This window comes from Saccostrea cucullata, unplaced genomic scaffold, assembly GCF_032062105.1.
Source record: "Saccostrea cucullata isolate Sc308-1 unplaced genomic scaffold, CSIRO_AGI_Scuc_v1 ctg231, whole genome shotgun sequence".
Taxonomy (NCBI): Eukaryota; Metazoa; Mollusca; class Bivalvia; order Ostreida; family Ostreidae; genus Saccostrea; species Saccostrea cuccullata.
In genome coordinates this window covers 170,597-195,496 of record NW_026926599.1, presented here as the reverse complement: position 1 = coordinate 195,496, position 24,900 = coordinate 170,597, and the positions used below count along the sequence as shown (strand labels likewise).

At 30.9% G+C, this 24,900-nt stretch overlaps 1 protein-coding gene across 1 annotated transcript in view; it reads left to right on the top strand.

The window, feature by feature from the left end:
* The window catches only part of LOC134272207 (uncharacterized), a 77,823-nt gene extending 54,918 nt beyond the window's left edge, over positions 1-22,905 (top strand). The window contains exons 20-24 of the mRNA XM_062754453.1: positions 6,318-6,437; positions 7,924-8,043; positions 8,655-8,747; positions 13,747-13,944; positions 22,757-22,905. Of these exons, the coding sequence (XP_062610437.1) occupies positions 6,318-6,437; positions 7,924-8,043; positions 8,655-8,747; positions 13,747-13,944; positions 22,757-22,905 (680 nt within the window). The remainder of the gene's footprint in view (positions 1-6,317; positions 6,438-7,923; positions 8,044-8,654; positions 8,748-13,746; positions 13,945-22,756) is intronic.
* Positions 22,906-24,900: the final 1,995 nt, after the last annotated feature.

The window sequence follows — 24,900 nt, the reverse complement described above, 5'->3', positions numbered from 1 at the left end:
TTTAAAAAGCCAACAACACCTTTTTTTTTAATGTACATGTCCAAAAAAATTATTTTTGTAATGAGCGGTTTTTTATTGGGCATGATGCATGTAAATAATCAGTGATATTGTTATCAGTAACACTGTTCAAGGAATGTGAAAAGCAATAAAATAAACGATTTAGATATTCCGTCCAATGAAATTGAAAAAAAAAAAAGATAAAGAGCAAAAATTCTTTTTAAAGAACACTTTATCACATATAATTATTTTAGCTCATACGACGCGTTGAAGTGTTTAAAATTTAGATTAAAGACCATTAACAGGTAATGCAATGTTAACACATTCTAAAAACTAACTGTCCTGATCTCTTTAAACACCCAAATGAAGTATTTTCCAATTTTGGGATTAAAACCCTTTCTATTGTTTTTAATTCTTATTGAATCATAAATGCTTTCAACAATTCAAGTCTCATTCGAATTTTAAAGAGCGTGTCTCAGAGAAAAACATGCAAAATGGTCCAGTAGCAAGGTTCTCCAATTGCCTTCAAATTTTGCGAGCTAAATCTAGTATGCATGAATAGAAATTGGACAAATTTTTAATGTGCCAACCATACCGGTATACCTTATATGACCTGTTACTAAAAATAGCTCTTATGCAACAAAATCTCAGGTCATATTTTATACTTTTTAGTCATATTTGGAGAAGAATTAAAACTGCAACTCTCATTATTATCAAAATATTTAATTTTGAAATAAAAGAACACAGGTTAGTACTTTTTAAGTGCATAGTAAAAATGACTGACATCCATTGTGTTTTAGTGCAAAAAGGTCATAGAATTGACAATGTTCCATATTTTTGAAAAAATGTCAATTTTCTAATAAATTGAAATAACACTAACTGCCATAATGGTAATTTTAATCTAGTAAATTTTACTGCTTATTGTTAAGGATTATTATGTGAACAAAATATGAAAAAATTGCTGATGGCAAATTTAAACTTTAGTATTTATTGAATGTCAAAGTTAGTTAATTTTTCACACTCAAGGTATCAAAATTACTTAAAGTGTTATACATAAAATACTTCAAAACTTTTCAAAACATTAAATAAAAATCTTTTTGTGGCAACATTTATGTCTGTATTTTAAAAATTAAACATATTAAGTACAGTTCAATAGATAACACCTCTATAAATCAAAATAATCCATTAGAAAGGGGTGTGTGTGGGGGAAGGGGGGGGGGGTGTTACACACAATATTATGATTCCTCTAACATCTCTTAAACTTAACATGTAAGGAAACGAATATTGTAAATGTTTTAAGTGAACAAAAGCTAACTTCTGTAATAATTAATAAGTTTGATTATTTTCCCACATCTTTTGAATGTGATAGCTCTCCTGAAATAGAATTCAGAAAACAAGTGCATAAAGGTCAAAATAAGCATTGCGATCTCTTATTCTACAATATATGGTATGTAATACATGAACTTCATCTACATAATGTTGGTTACAGTAAACACACTTAAAATACATTCATGTTTACAGTTACTGTAGTTAATTTCATTTCTGTTGATTCCAAAACATGTTACACTGTATTGGGAACTAATTACTTTTATAATGATTCATACATTCTTTGATAGAAGTCATATTGTGATGTAGGCAACAGAGATTATAAATTTAAATAACTCATTTGATTTTGATATTCCATTAAACTGAAAATACTGTAACAATCAGAATTCTAACATTTTAATGATCATGAAACTTTTGATCATAATGTAAGAATGTCAAAATCAATACCATGGTTCAGTATATTGGAACCTTTAATTTCCATGGTTCTAATTTTTTTTTTGTGTGTGTGAGGGGGGGGGGGGGGGGGGGCTAATTTTCAATGTTTTGGGGCATGGAGAGACCCACACATTTATGACTATCATGAAATATAAAATTTTTATGCTTAATTTCTACTCAACACTTCAACAACTGCAAAATAAAATCAAAATTTCCACATATCAACATTTTTTTCTGAATCCTCGATTCCCATCTTTCAAAATATGTGATTATACAGGTTATAAACTTACTGAATATTTACAGATGTAAACCATACAAGTCATTTGATCTTCATATTCATTCGAGTCTAAAGCAGAAACAATATCTGCAAGTTTTTCATCCTCATCAATACAAACATCTTCAAAACAACTTTCAGACAACAATTGACTTTTTACAGAGGGAGGTACAGAGACACTCTTAGATTTTATTGACAAATATATGAGGCAATATATCCTCTTACTTGTGAAATATTTAGCTATTTTTCTTTCTTAAAAAGTCTTTCACCATTTTTATCAGTTACTTTCTTCAGCTCATCTGCCAATAAGACACTATCGGGGCATTTTCCTGTTCTGGCACATTCTTTGTATATCATGCACAAGTAGTCCTTTTCTTTCTTGGAGAATTGTATTGCTTTCTTCTGCTCTCCAGTGCCAAACCCATGCTTTCTCCTGTTGGCTCACTCTGGACTCCATCATCAACTCTACCTGATTTGACTGTTTGTATCAATAAATTTTGAGACTATCTAATACTTTCACATTTTGTAGCATATAAATTTGCTGCAGTGTTCCTTCTTGATCTTCAATTTCTGTAAGACTGATTTCCAACTCCCAGAAGATTTTTGTGATTGCAACATTTTGAAAATACTTTCTGTTATGATGAGTCCGGGCAGAGGTTAAACATGTATTGTTCAGTATTAATCTCTGTGCTTCCAGCAGAACTTTCATATATAAACTGCTTCATATTTCCCTTGATCAGTCAGCTCAAGGTGTTGGGTAAATGAAACAGTTCCACTCCTGAGATCCTCCACTCTTAGAAATCCCTGTATTACCTAAAATATGAATTAAAATGCAGCATAAACAATTTACTTTAGATGAAGGTGGTGATTTATTTTAAGACTAACTATAAAGTGTACTTTTCATAATAGGACCGTTAACGGTAGCCTAGTGGTAGAGCGTTCCCTTCATGATTGGGAGGTCCGGCTCGGGTTCGATTCTCATTCCCGGTGCAAAGTCAAACCTAAGAAGTAATAGGTAGTGACTGTTCCTTCACTAAGTGCTCGGCATCAGAAGTGAAAGTCATAGGTCTCTCGGATAACGGGTATGACCTTGAAAACGTAGGTCCCGTTTCATGATAGGCGCTGGCATGATAAAGAACCCTCACCGCTCAATGGCCCTGAGTGCCCAGTATATAGGTCAAAATTTGAAGCCCTTCACCAGCAAACAGTGACGTCTCCATATGAGTGAAAAATTCTCGAGAAAGACATAACCTTTGTAAACGGTTGAATTACAAATTAGAAGATAATGTATGGGTTTTTTTTTTTAATTTTGATGAACAGTGTTGCCATGGTTAATAAAAAATAGAAATTTCTGTGAAATACTTTCAAAAGGCTATTTTAAATACAGTTTTAGTCTGATTATAATATAATGTGGCAAATAAACTACACAGAGAAAAATTGTTTTTTTTGTTTTTTTTTATATTGATGAATGATTTTGTTACAGTAACTAAAATTGAAAATTTTCTAAAATTTTATCAAAGCAGCTCCTTCAGTTGTGGTTTTATTGCAATCTTTCCACAAAAAGAGGCTTTATCAAAAATCATTATTCTAGACCCAACTGCTACTTTTTTTCTTCCTTTTTCTGTTTGTTATAAGAACAAACCAATAGAGCTACAGTCTCAACAGAGACTTTTGGTTTGTTTTGTTGTATGTATGTTGCACTATTACAAAGCATCATAATACATGTAATATAAACAGGTATTACATGTACTATAAATTATAGTTATGCATTTTGGCCAGTTCTTCTAAAATCAACTGGCCCAGTGGGATAATAAGAGTTATTGAAGTATTGAGTTATTAAAAAATGTGACCAGTGAAAAATATAATTATTAATTTTCTAGCTCTACACTTTACCATATGAATTTGCTTCAGGGTTTTCTCTTCTGATTTGGTTGGATCCAATAAATACTGCAGCACATGGACAACTGTTGCTATGGGAAAGAATTTTAATCAATTGTAAATAATGTATAATTCAAGAGAGGAATTATAAAATATATGGGAGATGTTTAAAACCTCTATAATACACCTGGTATACTAGCTAGCAAGCATATACTGTCTAGTGCATATACAAGCTAAAATTTTCAGTATTAACTTTATGAGTGACAGTATATTTTAATGATTTTAATCAATTTTCTTGATTTTCAAAATATCATCAATTTGAAAAATTTATAGACGCTCAATTTAATTTTGTATAAATCTTTATGTAATTATGGTGACGAAATATTTGTGTGATCAGCTAAATCTTCAAAATTGTCCTTGCATGTATCAAAATATACTTATTTCCTCTATTAAAACCACTGTCATACTCCTTGGTCCAAACTCATACATTCATTATTTTAACTTCCAACTGAAAATTTTGTCCTACCTGATCCAACTGAACTGGTATATTGTCTCTCTCATTTTCAATCAATATTCTTTACAAAGGTAGGGGTAGCCCATCGGTCTGCTTTTGCTTTCTCCCTTTTGATCGGGACGGCAGCACTTTGGCTTTATTCTTTGCCATTTTAATCCTTAATTGTCCTGGACATACTTATAATTTTAATGTGCTAGTAGTGTCAATAGAAAAAATACCATTTCTATAGGCCTACAGCAGTACAGACTACAGAATGCAGCAAAACGATCGCCTCTGGTACATCATAAATTTTCCATACAATCCAGCTAGGGTATGTTCAGAGACTTGAGTAAACGAATATGGTTTGAAAGATCCTTAGTGTATTCTTCTAAATGAATTTATTGGGCCATCACCGCTTGAAATGTTTGAAAAATTGCTGAAATCATATTGTTCTTTTGCCCCCTCAGTGTTGTAATATCATTTTCTCCCTTTTTTGTATGGAGAGTTCTACTACGGGAGATAACTCTTCAACACATAAATAACACTCATTTTATTATCTTTCTTTATCAATTTTGGTGAATATTTTACACTTTCACGACGGTTTTAATTATGATTGTTTTTTCGGCATTTATTTACATTAAAATCAGTTTATTAATCATCAACTGAAGCAATATTCATTACATTTGAACAATTTTAAGATACAAATGGAGAGCTTGGCTAACATCGAAAGGTCATCATTTCCACCAATTATTTGTTATATGTCCTATTAAAAGCCATCAGTGAATTTTTGATATTTGATAGAGCATAAATAAATTATTATAAAGCACATTATTAGATAAAATTATTTTCACCATTTAAGCTGTACCATTGCACTAAACAAGGATAACAAATCTAAAGTTCTAAATTTAGCTTTACTTGTGGCTCGATCATAGAATACATATAGATGCAATCATTGTGAAAAATAATTTTTTTTCATCTTTGACATGTATGTGTTGATGATATAATTGATATCTGGCATTGCAAAAATTTTTCAATTGATTTTGCAAGGTCTCAAACTTTCATATTTGCACCTACTATTTTATGCCAATTTTTGCTAAATATAGAAACAGGGCTGTTACTAAAAATAGAAACACGTGGCACACTTTTCAAATTTAAATTTTAGATCCTCAGACAACCTAGACCTTAAAAATATATGATAAAATAAGAAGTTTTGTAGACCCTCCTGGACGATTTTTCAGATTTTGCATGTTTTTCTCTGAGACACGCTCTTAAAAATTAAAATAAAAGTATTATCAAAATAAAAGAATTGCAGAAATTTAAAGCCTATCATGTAGGTCAAGTTTTTTTCCTATTATCTTCATAAAAATGATTGCTGATAGACAAAGATGGGAGTCTTCAAGAGATTTAATTAGCATCAAATTTAAAATAAAAAAAAATTGAAATAGTTTTCAAACTAGTATGTCAAATGTAACAATAAATTTATTCATGTCGTTTCACATCATCAGATCTTAAATTTGTGCATTGCAATTTCATATTACATCATGACACTTTTTGGGTTACTTTAGATTGATGTTATTTAATTTGCCGTAAAGCTACTATTTTTCATTCTGCTGAAGAGGATATTGTTGATTTGTTTTCAAATAAATAATTAATGCATTTTATGGGGGCATCACATTTTCTGTAGAGAAATGTCACTACGCAGAATTATTGATTTTTCAATTGTTTCATGCTTTCTGTTGCGTGAACATTCAATCAGATTTCCATTTTAAGTCTCTTTTTATAAAGCACAAAATTATCCTCTGGAGATGTAATTAGGTGTTGCTTTCCATTTATCAACATTCTTTTTTAGCTTTTGTAGTGAAAATATTTTTTTGGTAAACTCAAATTGATTTAGGAACATTTTCTTCAATTTAGACAAAGAAAAACGAAAAAATGAGGCTTCAAAACAGACGACTGTAGATTCCATGAATATCGAACCCTTGGAATCTTGTACGGAAACGATGGAAGGTTCGATGTCTCAAAAATCACATAACGGTTTGTCTTTATGAAACCTTGATTGTGAATTTGATTTTTACTGTTTTACATTTAATTGTTTTCCTCATCTAATTTCCTGTTTTAATATTCTAGCATTTACATTATTTTACTAAGCCGTTATCAAAAGTCGATGTTTGATAAAAGATAAAGATATCGTACTTATCGATAAGATGTTATATCGTTTATCTCACAGTAATTGGGGATCGGTTGTATTTTTTGCATTCGTTGAATTTGGCAGTACTCTTCAAAATTGATTAAGTTGAACTCGTAGTATGGGAGTAAATAATAACAAAATGTTTTATCATAATGAAAAGTTAAAGGTATGCAAAAACATAATGAAAGTGCATTCTCTGCCACTATGCCTTTTTCCACACCTTGAACCAAACTCTTTTGTTCTCTGCTCCGACAAAACACATGTTGTCATGGAACAGTCAATAAATGCAAAATATTGTATGTGATTTATGTTGCTTTTTTACTCTGCTCAAAAAGTAAATAAACCACCAATACAAAATCATGAGAATAACAAATTTTACATTTCAAAAGTATAACATCAGAAGCATTGAAGAAGACTACACTTCAATACCTTTGAAAAATCATTGAATATTTGTCTGTTCATTGTGTAGGTTCCTTGTCGATTTAAAAGCCATTTAGAAGATAAACCTGAATATGAAGCAGTTCAGAGAAGTGTCTGATGAATATTAAATCTGTCTCTGTAATTAGGGGCTTCTTTAATATTTGAACATTAAATTTTATCGCAATGAATTTTCAATATATTTTACAATTAAAGATTTAAGCGGAAGCGAGTCCCTTTGTAACTTAACAAAAAACAAATACTAAACATAACACTGAATATTTTTCCCAAATTTAGCATCGATTTCGAGTAAAAGCAGTAAAGTTTATTTTGTTTTCTTTTCCCTTTAAATTAAAAATATAAAGAATATTAAAAAGTAACCTTCTAATTATTTAATCATTTTTAATTTTATATAAAAACAGTTTGAATAATGTTCAATATTCTGTTAAAAAACAACAACCTACTTCTTTTTTATATCCTAGGTATGTGATTTTTTTAAATGAGTGTTTTGAAGCTACTTTTTCATTCTACTGAAAAAGATATTGTTGATTTGTTTTCAAATAAATACTTAATGCTGTGTATAGGCATAACATTTTCTGCAGAGAAATGTCACTACGTGGAACTATTAATATTTCAATTGTTTCATGTTTTCACTTTCTTTCGAATTTCCATTTTAAATAGCTTGAGCACTTCTAGTATACGTACACAAATGTGTAAGAAAAATTTTGAAAATGTAAACTGCTCACAGATTGAAAGACTGAATATCTGTTTCCTCATCATAAAGCATAAAGTTATCCTCTAAATATGTATAATTAGGTGTTGCCTATTATTTATCAACTTTCTTTATGAGTCTTTGTACTGAAAATTTTTTTGTATTAAACTCAAAATGATTTAGGAACATTTTCTTCAATTTAGACAAAGAAATATGTAAAAATGAGGCTTCAAAACAGATGACTGTGGATTACATGATTATCGAACCCTTGGAATCTAGTACGGAAACGAAGGAAGATTTGATGTATCCAGAGTCAAATGACGGTTTGTTTCTATGAAACCCTGACTTTGAATTTGATTTTTACTGTTGTAAATTTAATTGTTTTCCTTTTATAATTTTATGCTGTAATAGTCCAAAATTTCCATTGTTTTACTGAGCGGTCATAAAAAGTCGATGTTTGATCGAAGATGAAGATATCGGACCTGCCGATAACATGTTATATCGCTTATATGTCACAGTAATTGGAAATCAGCTGTATTTTATTTTCATTCGTTGGAGTTCGGCAGAACTCTACAAAATTGATTAAGTTGAAATCGTAGTATGGAAGCAAATAAAAGCAGAATGTTTTATTATAATAAAAAGTTAAAGGCATGCCAAAACATAATGAATTTGCGTTTTCTGTTAATATCCCTTTTTTCAACCCTCCATCAAACATTTTGGTTCTTTGCTCCGACAAAACACGTTGCCATGGAACAGTCATTAAATGCATAATAGTGTATATAATTGGTGTTGTTTTTTTACACTGCTGAAAAAAAGTAAATATACCACCAATAAAAAAACACGAGCATGACATTTTAAAAGTATTTAAGAAGACTATTTTTTATACTTCTTAAACCTTGAAAAATCATTGAATATTTGTCTGTTCATTTTGTAGGTTCCGTGTCGATATTTAGTGGAGTCAAAGTGGACCATGATGTATGCACTTGTAAAATTCAGGAGACACAATTCGTGTCGAAAATAGGTCAAGGTACATGAATAAATATACATGTACAGACATAGAATACTCAGATAATTAAAGTAATAATTATTCAATTTATAATATTTTATTTCTTTACTGAGAAACAATAATTTTTTACTTACATTATATACAAGTGTTTTTGAACTGTGTTCAAAGTCCTGTTGAACCTAAAAATCCACTTTTTCAGCAAACACAAATGATGTTGCATGATATTTTAAAACTTTGCACCATGCTATTCTTTGAATTCTCCTATTCTTTTAAGTGTGCGAGGGGTGATCAAAAAGTTAGCAAACTCTCTTTATCTACAAAACCCCGATTCAGATTAGAAAAAAAAAATAGTGTACACATAGCCATAAACAGGTTTAATAAATAGCATATGCTGAATATAGTTTTTCTCGCTGTCACGTCACAATGTGTAAAATTACGTCACTATGTAGCTCACTTGTGACGAAAAATGTTTTTTTCAGTTCCACTCGTTCAATAACCGACTGTTTAATTTATGGTACATCTTAGAAATCCCTTTGAAGTAGAGAATAATAATTTGCACATAGTTTATTAAGACAAATGACTTCCTATTAATTCAATCAATGTATGGATTGATCGTTTTCGTGAAAGAAAGCAGATGGTTAAAAATGACACTTGTTATTTTGCCCAGTGAAAGCAAGTTTGAAAATAGATGTGTTTTAATTAAGCAATTTGCAATCAAGGACCAATTTACACTGTGAACAATTGTTGAAAACTTTGTTTACTTTTTCCTGTACTTTAAAAAAAATAACGGATATTAAATGAAACTTAAACTTATAAATTTAGATATAGTTGAAAAAGTTTTTAGTTTTATGGAAAAAAAATTCATAAAATTCAGTATTCTGTTCAAAAAACAAAAACACTTTTTAGTTCAACTGAGCCGAAGGCTCAAATGAGTTTTTCTTATCAAAATTTGTAAGTCGTCTGTCGTTATTGTTGTCGTGGTTGTCGTTGTTGTCGTTATTGTTGTTTACTTTTCACATCCTCATCTTCCTCCCAAGAACCTGTCTGTAAACTTTTCATATTTTCGACTTCTTCTCAAGAACCACTGGGCCAATTTGAACCAATCTTGCCACAAAGTTTCCTTGGGTGAAGGGGATATAAGTTTGTTCAAATGAAGGACCAAGCCCTCTTCAAAGATGAGATAATTATGAATAAGTGAAAAATTAATGGCATTAAAAAATCTTCTTCTCAAGAACTACTGGACCATGAAAGATAACACTCATGTAGAATCATCATCAGGTAGTGTAGATTCAATTTCGTTCAAATCATGACCCCCGGGGGAAGGGTTGGTGCACAATGGCCGACCAAAATTTTACATAGAATTATATAGGGTAACTCTTTAAAAATCTTCTCAAGAACTTCTGTGCCAGGAAAGATGAGATTTATATGGAAGCATCTCAAATTGTGTAGACTCAAGTTTGTTCAAATCATGACCCCTCAATATAGGGCGGGGCCACAAGAGCCACAACTTTTACATAGAAATTATAGGATATTCTTTAAAAATCTTCTTAAGAATAGCAAAGCCATGATTGTTCAAATTTATATGGAAGCATCCTCAGGGAGTTAAGATTGAAGTTTGTGCAAATTATGACCCCCTCGGGTTAGTTGGGGGGGGGGGAGGTACAATGGCTGAACAAAGTTATATTAATATATCTATTGGAAAATTCTTTAAAATTCTTTTTCTCTGGAAAACAGAGACATTATTGATCATATTTTTTATGAACGCATATTCAGGTAGTGTAGATTCAAGATTTTTATATCATGACCCCCATGGTTAGGGCGTGGCCGACCAAAGTTTTACATGGAAATATATAGGACAATTCTTTAAAAATCTTCTTCACAAGAACTACAAAGTCATGATTGGTCATATTTATATGGAAGCATCCTCAGGTGGTGTAGATTCAAATTTGTCCAAATCATGATCCCTGGGGGTAGGACGGGGCCACATTGGCCGGCCAAAGTTCTACTTCGAAATATATTGGAAAATTCTTTAAGAATCTTCTCAAGAATCGCAAAGCCATGATTGGTCATACGTGTATTTATATGGAAGCATTCTCGGGTGGTGTAGATTCAAGTTTGTGCAAATCTTACCTTCTCACCTTTAAGGAATGGCTGAGACTACTTTTGGGCTTAAACCTTTCAATAATGAGCTTATTTCAGCTTTGTTTGCTAGCCACAGTGCTCAGTTGAGCGATGTGGACCATGGGCCTCTTGTTGGTTTTAAAATAAAAGAAATTCTAGGAATATTCCTAACTTGTTTAATAGATTTCGAGCTTGACAAGAAATTGTGTTTGGATGTTGAGTAGATGAGGTAACTCAAACTGTTTAGGTACTCTTTGGAAAATAGTAAGAAAATGAAAGCTAAATAACATATTTTATTATAATGCTTCTAACTTAGAAGATTTTGTTGCTCAATGACTTAATAATATTTGCTGAAAAATCACTCAAAATTTATATCAATTTACAATATTTTGATATGAAATTTTGAAGACCATATACATGTAAGTGAAGAATCTTTTATATTATGTGTGGCATTTTGCCCGGTTATGTCAACAAATATTTTTTCTGTGCAATAAGTGAAATGTCTTTTAAAATCATTTTCTCAAGAACCACTGGACTAAGAAGTTGACACTCATGTGAAATTATCCTCAGGTAGTGAAGATTTTAGTTTGTTCAAATTACGACCCCCGGGGGTAGGGTGGGGTCACGATGGCCCATCAAAGTTTTACATAGGACTAGATAGGAAACTTTTTTAAAATCGTCCTCTCAAATACTTTAAAGCCATCATGATTAGTGATATTTATGTGGAATCTCCTCATGTAATGTAGGTTCTAGTTTGTTCAAATCATAACCCCCAGGTATAGGGCGGGCCACAATTGGGATCCAAGTTTTACATTAAAAAATATTTTTAAAAATCTTCTTTTTAAGAATAGCAAAATCATTATTAGTTATACTAGCATTTAGATGAAAGCATTTACGGGAAGTGTAGAATTAAATTTGTTCAAATCGTTATCACCAAGGGTAGGGTGGGGTCACAATGGTTGATCAAAGTTTTACATAGAAAAATAAAGGGAAAATTCTCAAGAACAGAAAAGCAATGTTTAGTCAAAATGACAGGTAAGCATCCTCATGTATTGAAAATTTAAATTTATTCAAATCATGGCACTTGGGATAGGGAGGAAAAATATGGGGTATCAAATTCAAATTATTATGAAGTTATATATAGGAAGAAAATTTTTTAAAAAAAAATCTTTTTATCAAGAGCAGCAAAGTCATATGCTGTATTAAATATGAAATTATTCTCAAGTAGTATTAAAATTCAAGCCCCCCCCACTCTCCCCCTTCAGTAAACTTTTCAGTACTAATTTTTTTTCTAGCTGATTTGCTCAGGTGAGCGATTAAGCCCCCTGTCCTCTTGTATGGACAGCAGTGTGCGATTTCATGAATATGCTAAGAAATCATCTATGAATACATTACATGGTCATTTAGTGTTCAGTGCATATTCATAAATATGGGAACAACTCCATACCCAGTGACCAGGTGATTGCACTTAATTTTGAATACGTCAGCTTATGTATATATTCATTATTCTAAACTTGATCTCTATTTATTTTTTGCATGCAATAAGTTATAACCTGAACATGTAATATTTTTGTCACCCTTTCTTTTTCCCCTTAGCTCACGTCTACCATCCTCCTCCTCCTCAAAATAACACGTACATGTATATGTTGATTCTAATTTATGCACATAATTCTCTTTCTGTCATAAATATTTACAATTTTCACTGGTTTGACAATAACGTCAGTCTTAAAGTCTCAGACTAATCCTTTTATTGAGACAAATAATTAATCATGTTAATTAACCTAATTTGATAAAAATTCTTGGTAAAAAATTACAAAAGTTTATTTGAGATTTCTGGATACCTGAATGTATTTTTAGTTGTCGAGCTTTTGGTGGGTAGGTAGGTATCTCAGACATTTCATTGTTTAACATGTGTTTCCAACTTAATGTACTTTTGAGAGAAGCACTGACTTTTACAATTCAACTTGTTGACAGTTTACTTTGACATTAAAACCTGTATTTTGTACGGCGGTACAGACTTGATAATAGATAAAATAACCTTTCTAGTGGTCATAGTTTCCGTGTTGGGCTGGGCCACAATGGATACTCAAACTTTTGCATATGAATACTGTAAAATCACATATTTTCATGTGGTCTAATTTTCGTGGTTTGAGGAAAAATTCTTGGTTTGTTGGGATTTTAATTGTTGATTAGTTATGTATTTTACATTTCAGGGTGGACATGAATTCATGGTATCTTCTCACGTCGAAAAAAATGAAAATTAAACCCCCTTTAAAATTTGTGATTTCACAGTTTAAAAAGAAATCTTCTTATAAAGCACAAGAATGCCATGATTGGATATATGTATATGGAAGTATCCTCATGTAGTTTTTAATCAAGTTTGTTAAAATCATGACCCATTGGTAGGACGGGTCTATAATAAACTATCAAAGTTTTTTTTTGAATATTTAGGAAAAGTCTTCTTTTATAAAATGGGAGAGTGATGTTTATTTATATTGACATGGAAGCACCATTAAGTAGTGTAGTTTCACATTTGTTCAAATCAATGGCTAGGGAGTAGCCACAATTTGGATTTAATTTTTGCAAAGGAATATGGAAGAAAAAATCTCCTGTTGAAGAACAGGAAACCATTTTTATTTATAAGGAAGCATTCTCAGATTTAAAATTCAAGTCTTACTTTTCAAAAAGGAACATATTTTATGCTTTTTTCAAGCCATTGTGCTCAGGTGAGCAATGCATCCCATAGGCCTCTTGTTATGCATAAATCAGATGACCAGGTTCATTTTCAATTTTTGTAACAGGTACTACCTTTATATTGGTTCATTTAATTATGAGTGAGTGTGACATTATTTCTTTTTTTTTTTTTATATAAAATCATATCTTTTAGTATTTTTTACAGGCATTGTTAACCACAGAAATGAAGATCACCAACGTAATATTATTAAAGATTCCCATGCTTTAAAATGTTTCATTCGTATAAATGACGATGGACTTCCAAATGACTTTTCCGTGCAAGAACAAGTAGAGATCCTTGTAAGACGTGATGGTGACCATGAAATGGATGATAGAGATTCTGTGGAAAAGTGTTCTCGTGAAGGTAATTTGAAAATTCCATAACTACAAAGTGCATGTAGCTTCTACCTTCTTGAATCAGAATTAACTTAATTCTTAGTCTGCCAAAAAATTTTGGGAGTCCTTAAGAGATTTAATTAGCATCAAAGAATTAAATAGCTTACCTATTATACGGAGGCCCAGTATTTTCCATAATTTGATATACAGATTTTCCAAAATATTAAAAATATGTGCATGTACTAGAAGATTGGTCGTTAAGAGATGAACATGGTATTATTTTGAATACATTTCATATGCTGGAAAATGCTCTTTAAAATCCTTATTTTGATCAAATTCAATCAAAAGCGTAAAAATAATTATAAAAATAATTGATCTTCAGTAATAAGGTAAGGGCAATAGTAAAGTAATAGTAAAATTAATTAAGTCAAATGTCACATGGTCAGTAAGAAATAGCTTCTTATGGTATTCTTTGAAAATATAAAGAAATGTCGTTGTTCATCATAAAAAAGAAACCAGATGTGTTTTTGAAACACTATGCCCCCGACGGCAACAAAGTTTGAAACAGCTTATTTTAGTACATCGATCACAGTCAAGGTCACAACAGAGAAGGGAAAAAGGATATGGAAATAACGAACAGTATTCAATCTCAAGTTCCATAAGACAATATCAAATAAGAGCAGAGCAAACACGGACACCCGAAACATCAGAGGTAGGATCAGGTGCCAAGAAGGAGTAAGCATCCCCTACCGACCTGTCACACCCGCCGTGTGCTCTTTGTCATGATCAGGAAATAACGGAAAAATCGTCGTCAATTCAGTGTATAAATACATGTTATGGACTTACTATTGGTATGAAAAAATGTCAATCAGCATTTGACTCAATGATAAACTGTATTTCCTGACAAGGTCATTGTATCGACCATAGAACAAAATGATGACGTTAAAAGAGAATGCTGATATTCTAGTTTCGTCAACTTGCTTGTCAATAATTTACCTCGTTTAAGAAATCGTTCATATGTAGAACATGCTCTTGCATATCTAATCAACTGAGATATATATATATACCCCGTATGCAGGTGATGAATGTATATTGCTGCATAAGTTAGGGAAGTTGACGATAGAGTTAAAATCATCACGTTTGTAATATAGCTTGGTTGTTTGATTACCATTAGTGTCTTTTTCAGGCAAAATATCCAAGTATGAAACTGAAGTGTTGGACTCTGTGGTATCTATTAACTCAAGCTCACCAGGATATATCGTGTCCACGTAGGAATGGAAATTATCATTATTAATTGAGAATACGTCGTCGATATATCTAAATGTCGAGTTGAAGGCCACAGCAAGTGTTTTCTTCTTTTCACACATAGGATTTTGCATAAATTTTGATTCATATGAATATAAAAATAAATCTGCTAATAACGGAGTGCAATTTGTACCCATGGGAATTCCAACAAATTATTGGAATACCTGGTTTCTAAAAGCCACATAGATGTTGTCAGTCAGAAATTCAAGCATCTTCTTGATGTCAACTTCAGAGTTCTTATGTGTGCAATCAAAATCTGTTTCAACAAAATAATTTTGCAAATGACAAAGGACGATGTAAGTAAATTTACGAGTTCCATTTTTATTAAAGAAGCAGCTGTCACTGATATCAAAAAGCCTAAATTTTAATTTGTCGTAAATTTAAGGAACTTAATTAGCGTATACTAAATACGAAGTTTCTATATGTTATGGTTCAAAATTTATTGTGGAAGTTTAAAAAGGCTATTTTAAGCATGAAGGTTACAGTAAAGGTCACATGGTCATTGAACTTGATGTCATTTGAAAAAATAAGTGTTAACTAGTGAAAGAAATAGTGGAGTATGCATACCAAATATGAATTAAGTATCTATTCTTGATCAAAAATTATGGTGAAGGTTGAAGTTAACAGTCAAACAGACAGGACAAAGCAATACACACCCCAATCTTTCGATCTGGGCACATAAAAATATGCATAGAAACAATATAAATATGTCACTGTAACAATGTCCATAACATTATGCCCATCACAAATACCCAATTGCCAATCTGAGTATTATATATTAGCTTAATTAGGCCAATTTGTTTGAAATTTCCAACATATATGGATTCAATTTTCTTTCAGGTATTCAAATTCATGCAATCAATTAATTACATTTGTGCATGCATTTAATTGATAGTATACATTCAATTTTTTTCCTGCAACATTAGAATAGACGTACAATTCTGGTAAACATGGATATCAAGCATTATATAGTTGAAATACATATACTTTTCCCTATATTATCCCGATAGAATCCTCCATCACATAAAAAGTATGGTTTTGACTCAGCAAGTCTGATGTGTATACCATGAAAGCAAAGAAGACATTTTTATAATATTTTCAAAGGGCCATACCATAGAAACTGTTGAAATTATTTTTTTCTAGCTTATTCCCAATTATTGGGTCTTACTACACATCTTGTCTAATACCATTTCTCATAATTAACAATACCAATTTACTTGATACAAGTCAATAATGAAGCAAAACATGCATGCCTTTGAATTCTCTCCAACTTTATCTAAAAAGAGGAGGTGAATGACTGAGCATGCTCAAGAAATGCCTGATGCCTAATCCTAGATGTTGCCAGAAAGTTTTTTCTTGTAGTTTAACCAGAATATCAACAGACGTGGTTGCATGTAGCGGTGATATTTCACTAACCCCAAAATAGTTTCTGATGATAAAATGTGTAACTGCAATGTTACTGCAATAAAGCAGCAATATTGCAAAATAATTGAACTTTCGTATGGTATATCTTGCATCAGTCTCTGTCGGTTCTTCTTACGAGTCTCTGCTACACTTAATAACATTTGGAGGTTTGCCTGTTTAAGGCAACTTTTCATAATTTTTCTAGGAAATAAACCTTTTTCATAAAGAAAGAATTGTCGACTTTGTTAAGTTCACGAACCTCTCAATATCACAGTTTCTATACCCCGTTTAAATCAGAATCAGCTACCAGTTGTTTAACCTCATTGCTCATATCGTTTGACTTGCGTCCAATGTTGAATGTCGTCGATAGATAAAAATATCACACGAAAACATTGATATGTTATCAGTTTAGGTCATTGGTCTTGTGAGAAGAATACGGGAGATAACTCTTAATTAATCAAACATCAACGAATACTAGGGTAAGATTAATCTTTAATTGAATATTAAAATAAATTCCGCCGTTTTTTTCTTGCAAATACTTTTGCAGCAGAGCTGTTTAAACTCTAATGACCTAATGTCCGACAATATGAGAACAAAATGGGCTAATGGCTACTTTGCGGTAAAACCATGGAAACAACCTACCTGTTGTTTAGAGTGATCTTTTATTCAGATTTTTAAAAATGTATTCACCATTTCATCAAAAACCTATAAACGCCCAGTAGTGCATATCAAAACATAAAGAAAGAAAAACGAAATTATAAAATAAAGAAAAACAAATTTATAAAATAAAGAAAAACAAAATTAATTAAGAAAGGAAAAGGAAATTAATTTTGTTCTCATATTGTCGGACAGAAAAAAAAATATTAAATAAAGAAAAACGAAATAATGAAATAAGGAAACACAAAATTATTGAATAAAAAAAAACGAAATTATTAGATAAAGAAAAACAAAATTATTAGATAAAGAAAAACGAAATTTTAAAATGGAAGACTGAAACTAAAATACGAAATTTATACATGTGCATGAGAAGGGTCTAATCAAATTAATCATTACATTAAGCGCGCGTGTTCTAAAGCATCACATAGTAACTATTAGTAGACATTTTTTTTTTCGACCTTACAAACTTGTAGGGAGAATGAAATATAAAAAAAAAACTACTAATAAATATCAATTTGACAAAAGTAGAAAAAAAACGTGCACACGGCCTAAAACTAACATTTCTGTAAACGATTCATAAACTGTTCAATTTTGTTTACGGGAAATTGTTGATGTGTCGTATCCCTTCATCATCAATGCTGTAGACTGTAAGTCTTGATTTAAAGTAGATAGCTGTTTCTGCTTGTATAAAATTAATTCTATCTGTGTGCCCATCAATCTTAGATTGTTAAAAATAAAAAAGAAAAATGATGTGATGAACTTGTGGGATTTATACATGTAATGTGCAAATGTGTGTATCGTTCGTTCACAAATATCACCGACTTATAAATACACAGATTGAGAGTTTGTCATTTAGAGTATGTGAGAACAAGTACTATATAGTAGTCCGTATCATTGACTTATAAATAGTGCAGATTGAGAATTTGACATTATTAATATCTGAGAATAAGAACTAGTAGATGGTACATCACTTCTCATCATGCTTCAAATCGATAAAAAGACCAAAAAAATCAAAAGTGTTTTGCTTTATTTCTAATATTGTAAGCAATCATTCAAATCAAATTTGACTGATTTTAATATCTGACTTGTTCTTGTTATACATTTTTATAAAATCAAACAAACCCTCAAATTGCGATGCAGATGTTGTGCAATATTTATAATGAGCCATTGGAATTTCCTAAATGTAAAAAAAATCAACAGTACATGTTATAAACAAAGGAATTTTAACATTCATGATTATCTAAAATTTTTGTAAAATTTATTCGGATAATCTCATCAATGTGTCATGTTCAGATTCATTATTTGCTGATTATTAGTACCTTTCCGGCAGAGGGTTTAAGAAAGCTAATGTTATCCGATTGTTGACGTCAACATCTCACCGAATTATCAGACTGGTCAAAGTTCACAATTATCATGTTTATGTAAGATAAAACATAAATCTAAGCATATAACTATAAGATACCAAATGTTTAATTCTCCCCTATTCATATATTTTAATGGTAACACATTCGATATGGGAGTAGGTGAGAGTAAAGGCAAACAACACACGTTTTAACTGTCAAAAAAACAATCAGGTCTATCACACGCATGCGCTAATGATAAATGAATGCAGGCCCTTACAATGCACATCTTTAAATTCCGTATTTTAGTTTAAGTTTTCTACTTTAAAAACGAAATTAATATATAAAGGAAAACGAAATAAATATATAAAGAAAAACGGCGTTATTAAAATAAGAAAATGAAATTATCATATAAAGAAAAACGAAATTAATATATAAAGAAAAACGAAATTATTCAAATAAAGAACAACCTCATGATTTATTTAATTATTTCGTTTTTATTTATTTAATAACTTCGTTTTTCTTTATATATCAGTTTTTGTTTTCTTTTTTTTTTTTTAAATAATTTCGTTTCTCATTATTTGTTTTTAGTTTGAACTATTGACCTTCAGTAAGAAACATACGATTTATTATTTGACTAATGTAAAGTTGAATATCATATTTTGGTGCTATGTTCTTCGACTTTGATCGTATGATTGTCAAATTTAAAAATCTATTTCAAATTACTATTATTATTCCAAAGTCTATAAAAATTTATCATCAGTTATAAATAATGTAGGTTTTGAAAAGTACGCTTGAAATGTACAGAGCGAAATTTTTATTCTCTGTGGTATAAAAAAACATCGACAATTGCCAACCCATCAGAGATATCATAATGCGCCCTAAGCAAAGGTTTTGAAGTCTTTTCTCTATTATTTTGTTGCAACATAAGGAGTGTTATGAAACTTATGAATTTGAAATGACCTTTCTTAACATCCTTTATAATAGTTTATAACATGAAATTCAATTCGTAAAATGGTTAATTTTGGATACTTTGAATACTATTTTCCATTTGTAACCTATGTAAGAGTTGATTTCAAAAACATGTTTACTAGCTAGTAGTATAATATATTTAAGACACATATTGATTCACAAGTTGAGCAATTTAAAGAAGACTTGGCATTTTTCTTTTCTTGAAATAATGAGTACCTTTTCCCCCGAATTTTGCACATCAGTAATGTCTAGATATGATCATTTTTATCCAAATGAGAGTACCGAAAAACACTATGGAAATATATATGTTTTATATGGAAAAAGTTCAGATTATCAAACTTGTCCCTGTATTTAACTTCTCCCGTAAGTGACAATTAAATATTTTTCCAATACATGTATATTTTTCATGTATCAATTCTTGCGTTATCCTGTTTTTAAAACCTTCATATCTGTTTTTCGATATCATTTAATATAATAGTTATGTAATTGAAAAATTACAAAATATAATAATAAATAGAAACATTATAGTAATTAAAACGAAATTAGAGCAAAGCAATTGGAGAAAAAAAATAACAGTATAATCTTATTTTGTTCTTTTCTCCCAATTTGCAGATAGATGATTGCATAAATTATACATAATAGAGATATATATGAAATAAAACTGTATATTGCAATAAGGCTTTTAAACAGTTTCGACCTAAAAGAATTTTAGCCCAGCTACTCCTTGTAAAAAAGAGTTTGCAATTGATGTGATTCTATCAGAGTTGATTTTATTTCTGTTGGGGATGATATTATCATTGGGTAAAAATTGCGCTCCGTTATTAGCAGACTAATTTTTATATTCATATGAAGTGGAATTTATGCAAAATCTTTTTTGTGAAAAGAAGACAACACTTGCTGTGGCCTTCAACTCGACATTTAGATATATCGACGATGTATTGTCAATTAATAATGATAATTTCCATTCCTACGTCCACGCGATATATACTGGTGAGCTTGAGATAAAAGATACCACAGAGTCCGACACTTCTGCTTCATACTTGGATATTTTACTTGAAAAAGACACTAATGGTAATCTAACAACCAAGCTATATGATAAACGTGATGAATTTAACTTTTCTATCGTCAACTTCCCTTACTTTTGCAGCAACATACCTGCATACGGAGTATTTATATCTCAGTTGATTCGATACGCAAGAGCATGTTCTACGCATGAACATTTTCTTATACGAGGTAAATTATTGACAAGCAAGTTGATGTAACAAGAATATCAACAGTCTCGTTTAAAGTCATCATTTCGTAAATTCTATGGTCGATACAATGACTTTGTCAGCAAATTCACGGATTTTTCCCGTTATTTCCTGATTATGACAACGAGCACACGGCGGGTGGGACCGGTCGGCAGGGGACGTTCACTCCTCCATGGCAACTGATTCCTTCTCTGATGTTTCGGAGGTCCGTGTTTGCTCTGCTCTTATTTTGTATATTCGTTAAATGGACGTTGAGATTGAATAATGTTCGTTATTTCCATATCCTTCTGTTGGGGATGATATTATCAATATATTGGTAATCTTCAAAACTGTAAAATGGAATTTGCAAAATGCAAAAAAGGAAAAAAAATGTATTAAAAAAACTTCTCAGAAAATACTAGAAGTTTTCTAAATAATTCATCCAAAAAAGTAAAATGGTTTGAAAGGGTTACTGTACTTAACATTGTGTAGTGAGTCTTTTACCAGTAGCTTCTGTTGCTTTTAAGTCTTAAAACATTTGAATTTTTATATATTAACTTCAATGGACTGTCAAATAGACACCAAATACAAACGCTAAAAATAATATAACACTGTTATACAATAAATAATTCCATGATCTCTGCCCTTATTATTTAAATCCGATTCATAGAAAAAAATGCTTTTAACGGAAATAATTAATATTTGGTCCAGCGTAGATTTTTTAACCTATTTCGGGTATGCTAAATCCGAAAAATATTCTGGCCTTCATGAAAATTGTGTTCAAAAGGTTAAAATGGCAATTCAAAATGGCAAACAATCAATGTTTTTTTAATTTCTCTTTATTTCGTTCAAAACGCAGAATATTTCACTGAGCGTAATGCAACTTTAAAAAGGATAATACAATGCTAACATTATAACTAACTTAAAATTTAAAATTTTGGTGGTTTCTACATTTGATTTGAATTTTCTCTGATTTATTTGTCTATTGCTTCTATATTCTGCTTTGTTCAAGGATTTTACATTCACATATATACAAACATATATACAAACACTGGAGATTTGTATTTTGTTTACTTCATCTCACTATTCTACAGTTGAATTAAGGTGCAGATGTAAGTTATAAGCTAAAATGCCGATTCAAAATGGAAATTATTTCCCAATGAATAGGAGAAAGGATTTGAATATCTTACTGAACGTAGTACAACTGTTAAAATGACAATAGATCACTAATATTATCACTTTAATCCGGAAAAGGTCGAAAGAAATGCTGTTCAAATGTTCAAATAATGTTGGAGGAAATTGTTGTTAATGACTTATGTTTTTTTTAAGACACGGGTCTTTGTTTCATTATTTTTGACGACAATTCTGAAGACAATTTACCTATTACCCGTCTCACCATATGCTTCTTTGTGTAAATAATTAATATCATCATATAATAATTGCTGTTTAGAATAAAATATGCCAATTAAGATGCATCAAGGGCAGTATTCCCCGAGCATAAAGGCAAGTGAACATTGTTGTTCGAGGGTTGCTAAATCATATCAGTTGTTGGAAATTCTTAATCTGTTTTTTATCTAGTGTGATTCTAGATGGTAAACTTTTAGAATTTTCTTGCTAGTACATGTAGAATGACCTTTCAACCCCGAAAGACAATAAATGTACATGATCACAAAATAGGAAGCTATTTTGTCTTTAAAATCAGAAATATTTTTTGTCCATTTTGCATAAGGTTTTGGTAAACAAAATATACTTTTAATGTTTGAACATAAAGGTGTAGTTCCTTGAGTGTTGAAAAGACCAAAATTCCGATGACTGATTGATACATATAGCATTTAAGGCTGGAATAGAAGATAGGGGTAATCCTTAGCTCTTACAACTGCTAAATTCTGTTAGTACAAAGGGTTCGACGAAATTGGACAAGATTTGTTTTCAGTGTTATTCGATGGTTTGCTGAGGGATGTTGAAGTGGAGGTGCGCATTGATAATGACAGCGATTCAGGAGTGAATGTAGCTGGAAAGGGGATCAAAGGCTTTGGAACACGGTCAATTATGAGTAAAAAAATTGGAAGCTCTCAAGTCTAGTATGTTTTAACTTTTTCCAGAAATAATTAAAACGTTGTTCATTAAAATAAAATTATCAATATAACTGGCTAAACTCAGAAGAAACTGACATTAAGAGAAATTCGTCTGCCTTTTAACTTTGCTAAACCTTGGAAAATAATACCCTGCCTCCTCCCATTTACCATTATGAAAGACATTGTCACTGCTTGCTGTGTGTAGAAGGGATGAGGGGAAGGGGTGATTGAATTGTTGAAGATGGACTTGAATTCAGAAGTTTTGCAAAGAAAGTCCAAAACTCAGTGACCGAGGTATTTTTCCTGTGCGTAACAACGCAGTTGGATATACTCTGAGAGAAAAAAATAAATTTTGAAGAAAAGAAAATATACAGGACTTTTCAATGACCAATATTAGTTTAATCGCAGCCATTGTGAGATCTTTTCATTCCCCAAAACGCATGAAAACAATCAAAGGAAGATTTTATAATGTTAGATATGCCATGGGAAATGAAATTTCTTAGTGTCTGTGGGGTATCCCTAGCGAGAAGTATGCTGAGGATTTCTGTTCATTGATTCAAAGACTTAAGACACATGAAACTGGTAACAGGGAATGCCTTTAGGGATTGAAACTATTAAAAATATTTACTGTAGAAGCACAAATTTTCGTGGGTATAAAATTTCGTTGTTTTGCCATCAAAAATAATTTCGTGTGCATTTAATTTCATTGTTTTAAAACTAATCCTATTCAATATATAGTCAGATAAAATTTCGTGTGGGATTTAATTTCGTTGAATTTTGTTAACAACGAAATAAACGAAATTTAATCCCCCACGAATATTTGTGCTTTTACAGTATTACGTACTTTTCTTACTTTTAGATGACATGTTGCATTATTTATTGAACGAACTTCGTATACGGTGTCCCCTTACGCGCATGAAAAATAATTTGGAAATTACGCTTTCAATTCTTTTTATATGCATGCAAAGCCAGAACAATGCCAAGCAGTATGTGAGATTAAGATACGGCATATGTAGTGGTAGTATTACTTTACTAAGACCAAACAGACGGGATTGATGTTTTTGGTTGTTTGCTGCAACTTATGCATGGGCCATTGCGGAGATTTTAAGAAAAATAATTGAATTGTAAATTACAGCTGTACCATCATTCAGTTGTAGAATAGTGAGATGCGGAGAGAAAAAAAAATGTCAAAAGTTAATCTAAATAATAAAAGTAATTTAACAAAGATCCGTGTCATAAAAATCTTAAGTCATTAACAACAATTCCCTCGAACTTTAATTGAACATTTGAAAATTATTTCATTAATGTTAATTAAAAACTTTAATAAATTTATTTTCTGCAAAACGCCTCGGAATTAAGCAGAGTCAGTATTCTCCGAAATTCGAGTGTTCGTCATTTTAAATCGCCATTTTGAGCTTATTAACACATTTAAAATTTAAACGATCAATTTTTCCAAATTAAAGTGAAAATATTAGACTAAGTGCTGTTTGTCATTTTCATAGTTGAACAACGCTCATTAAGATATTCACAAATTATCTTTATTCATATTTAAACGTTAAGAACTAATTAAAAAAAAATGAATATCCGCCATTTTTAATCGCCATTTTAGCTTTTTACTTACAGCTGCACATTGATTCAGTTGTAGAATAGTGAGATGCAGAGGAAAAATACAAATGTACAGTGTATTAATATTTACAAATAAAAAATCCTTGAACATAACAGAATATAAAAATAATAGACAAATTAATCAGAGAAAATTCGGATTAAATACAGAAATGACTAAATTACTGAGTTAAAGTTATAATGTTTGCATATTATTATCATTTTTATAGTTGCATTTCACTCAATGAAATATTCACACATGTCCACTTTTTTGAATCGCAATTTTGACCTTTTTAACGCAATTTTCATGAAGCCAGCATTTTTTTCGGATTCAGCATACTCGAAATAGGTTGAAAATCTATGCTGGACCAGATAATAATTATTTGCCCTTAGAAGTTAT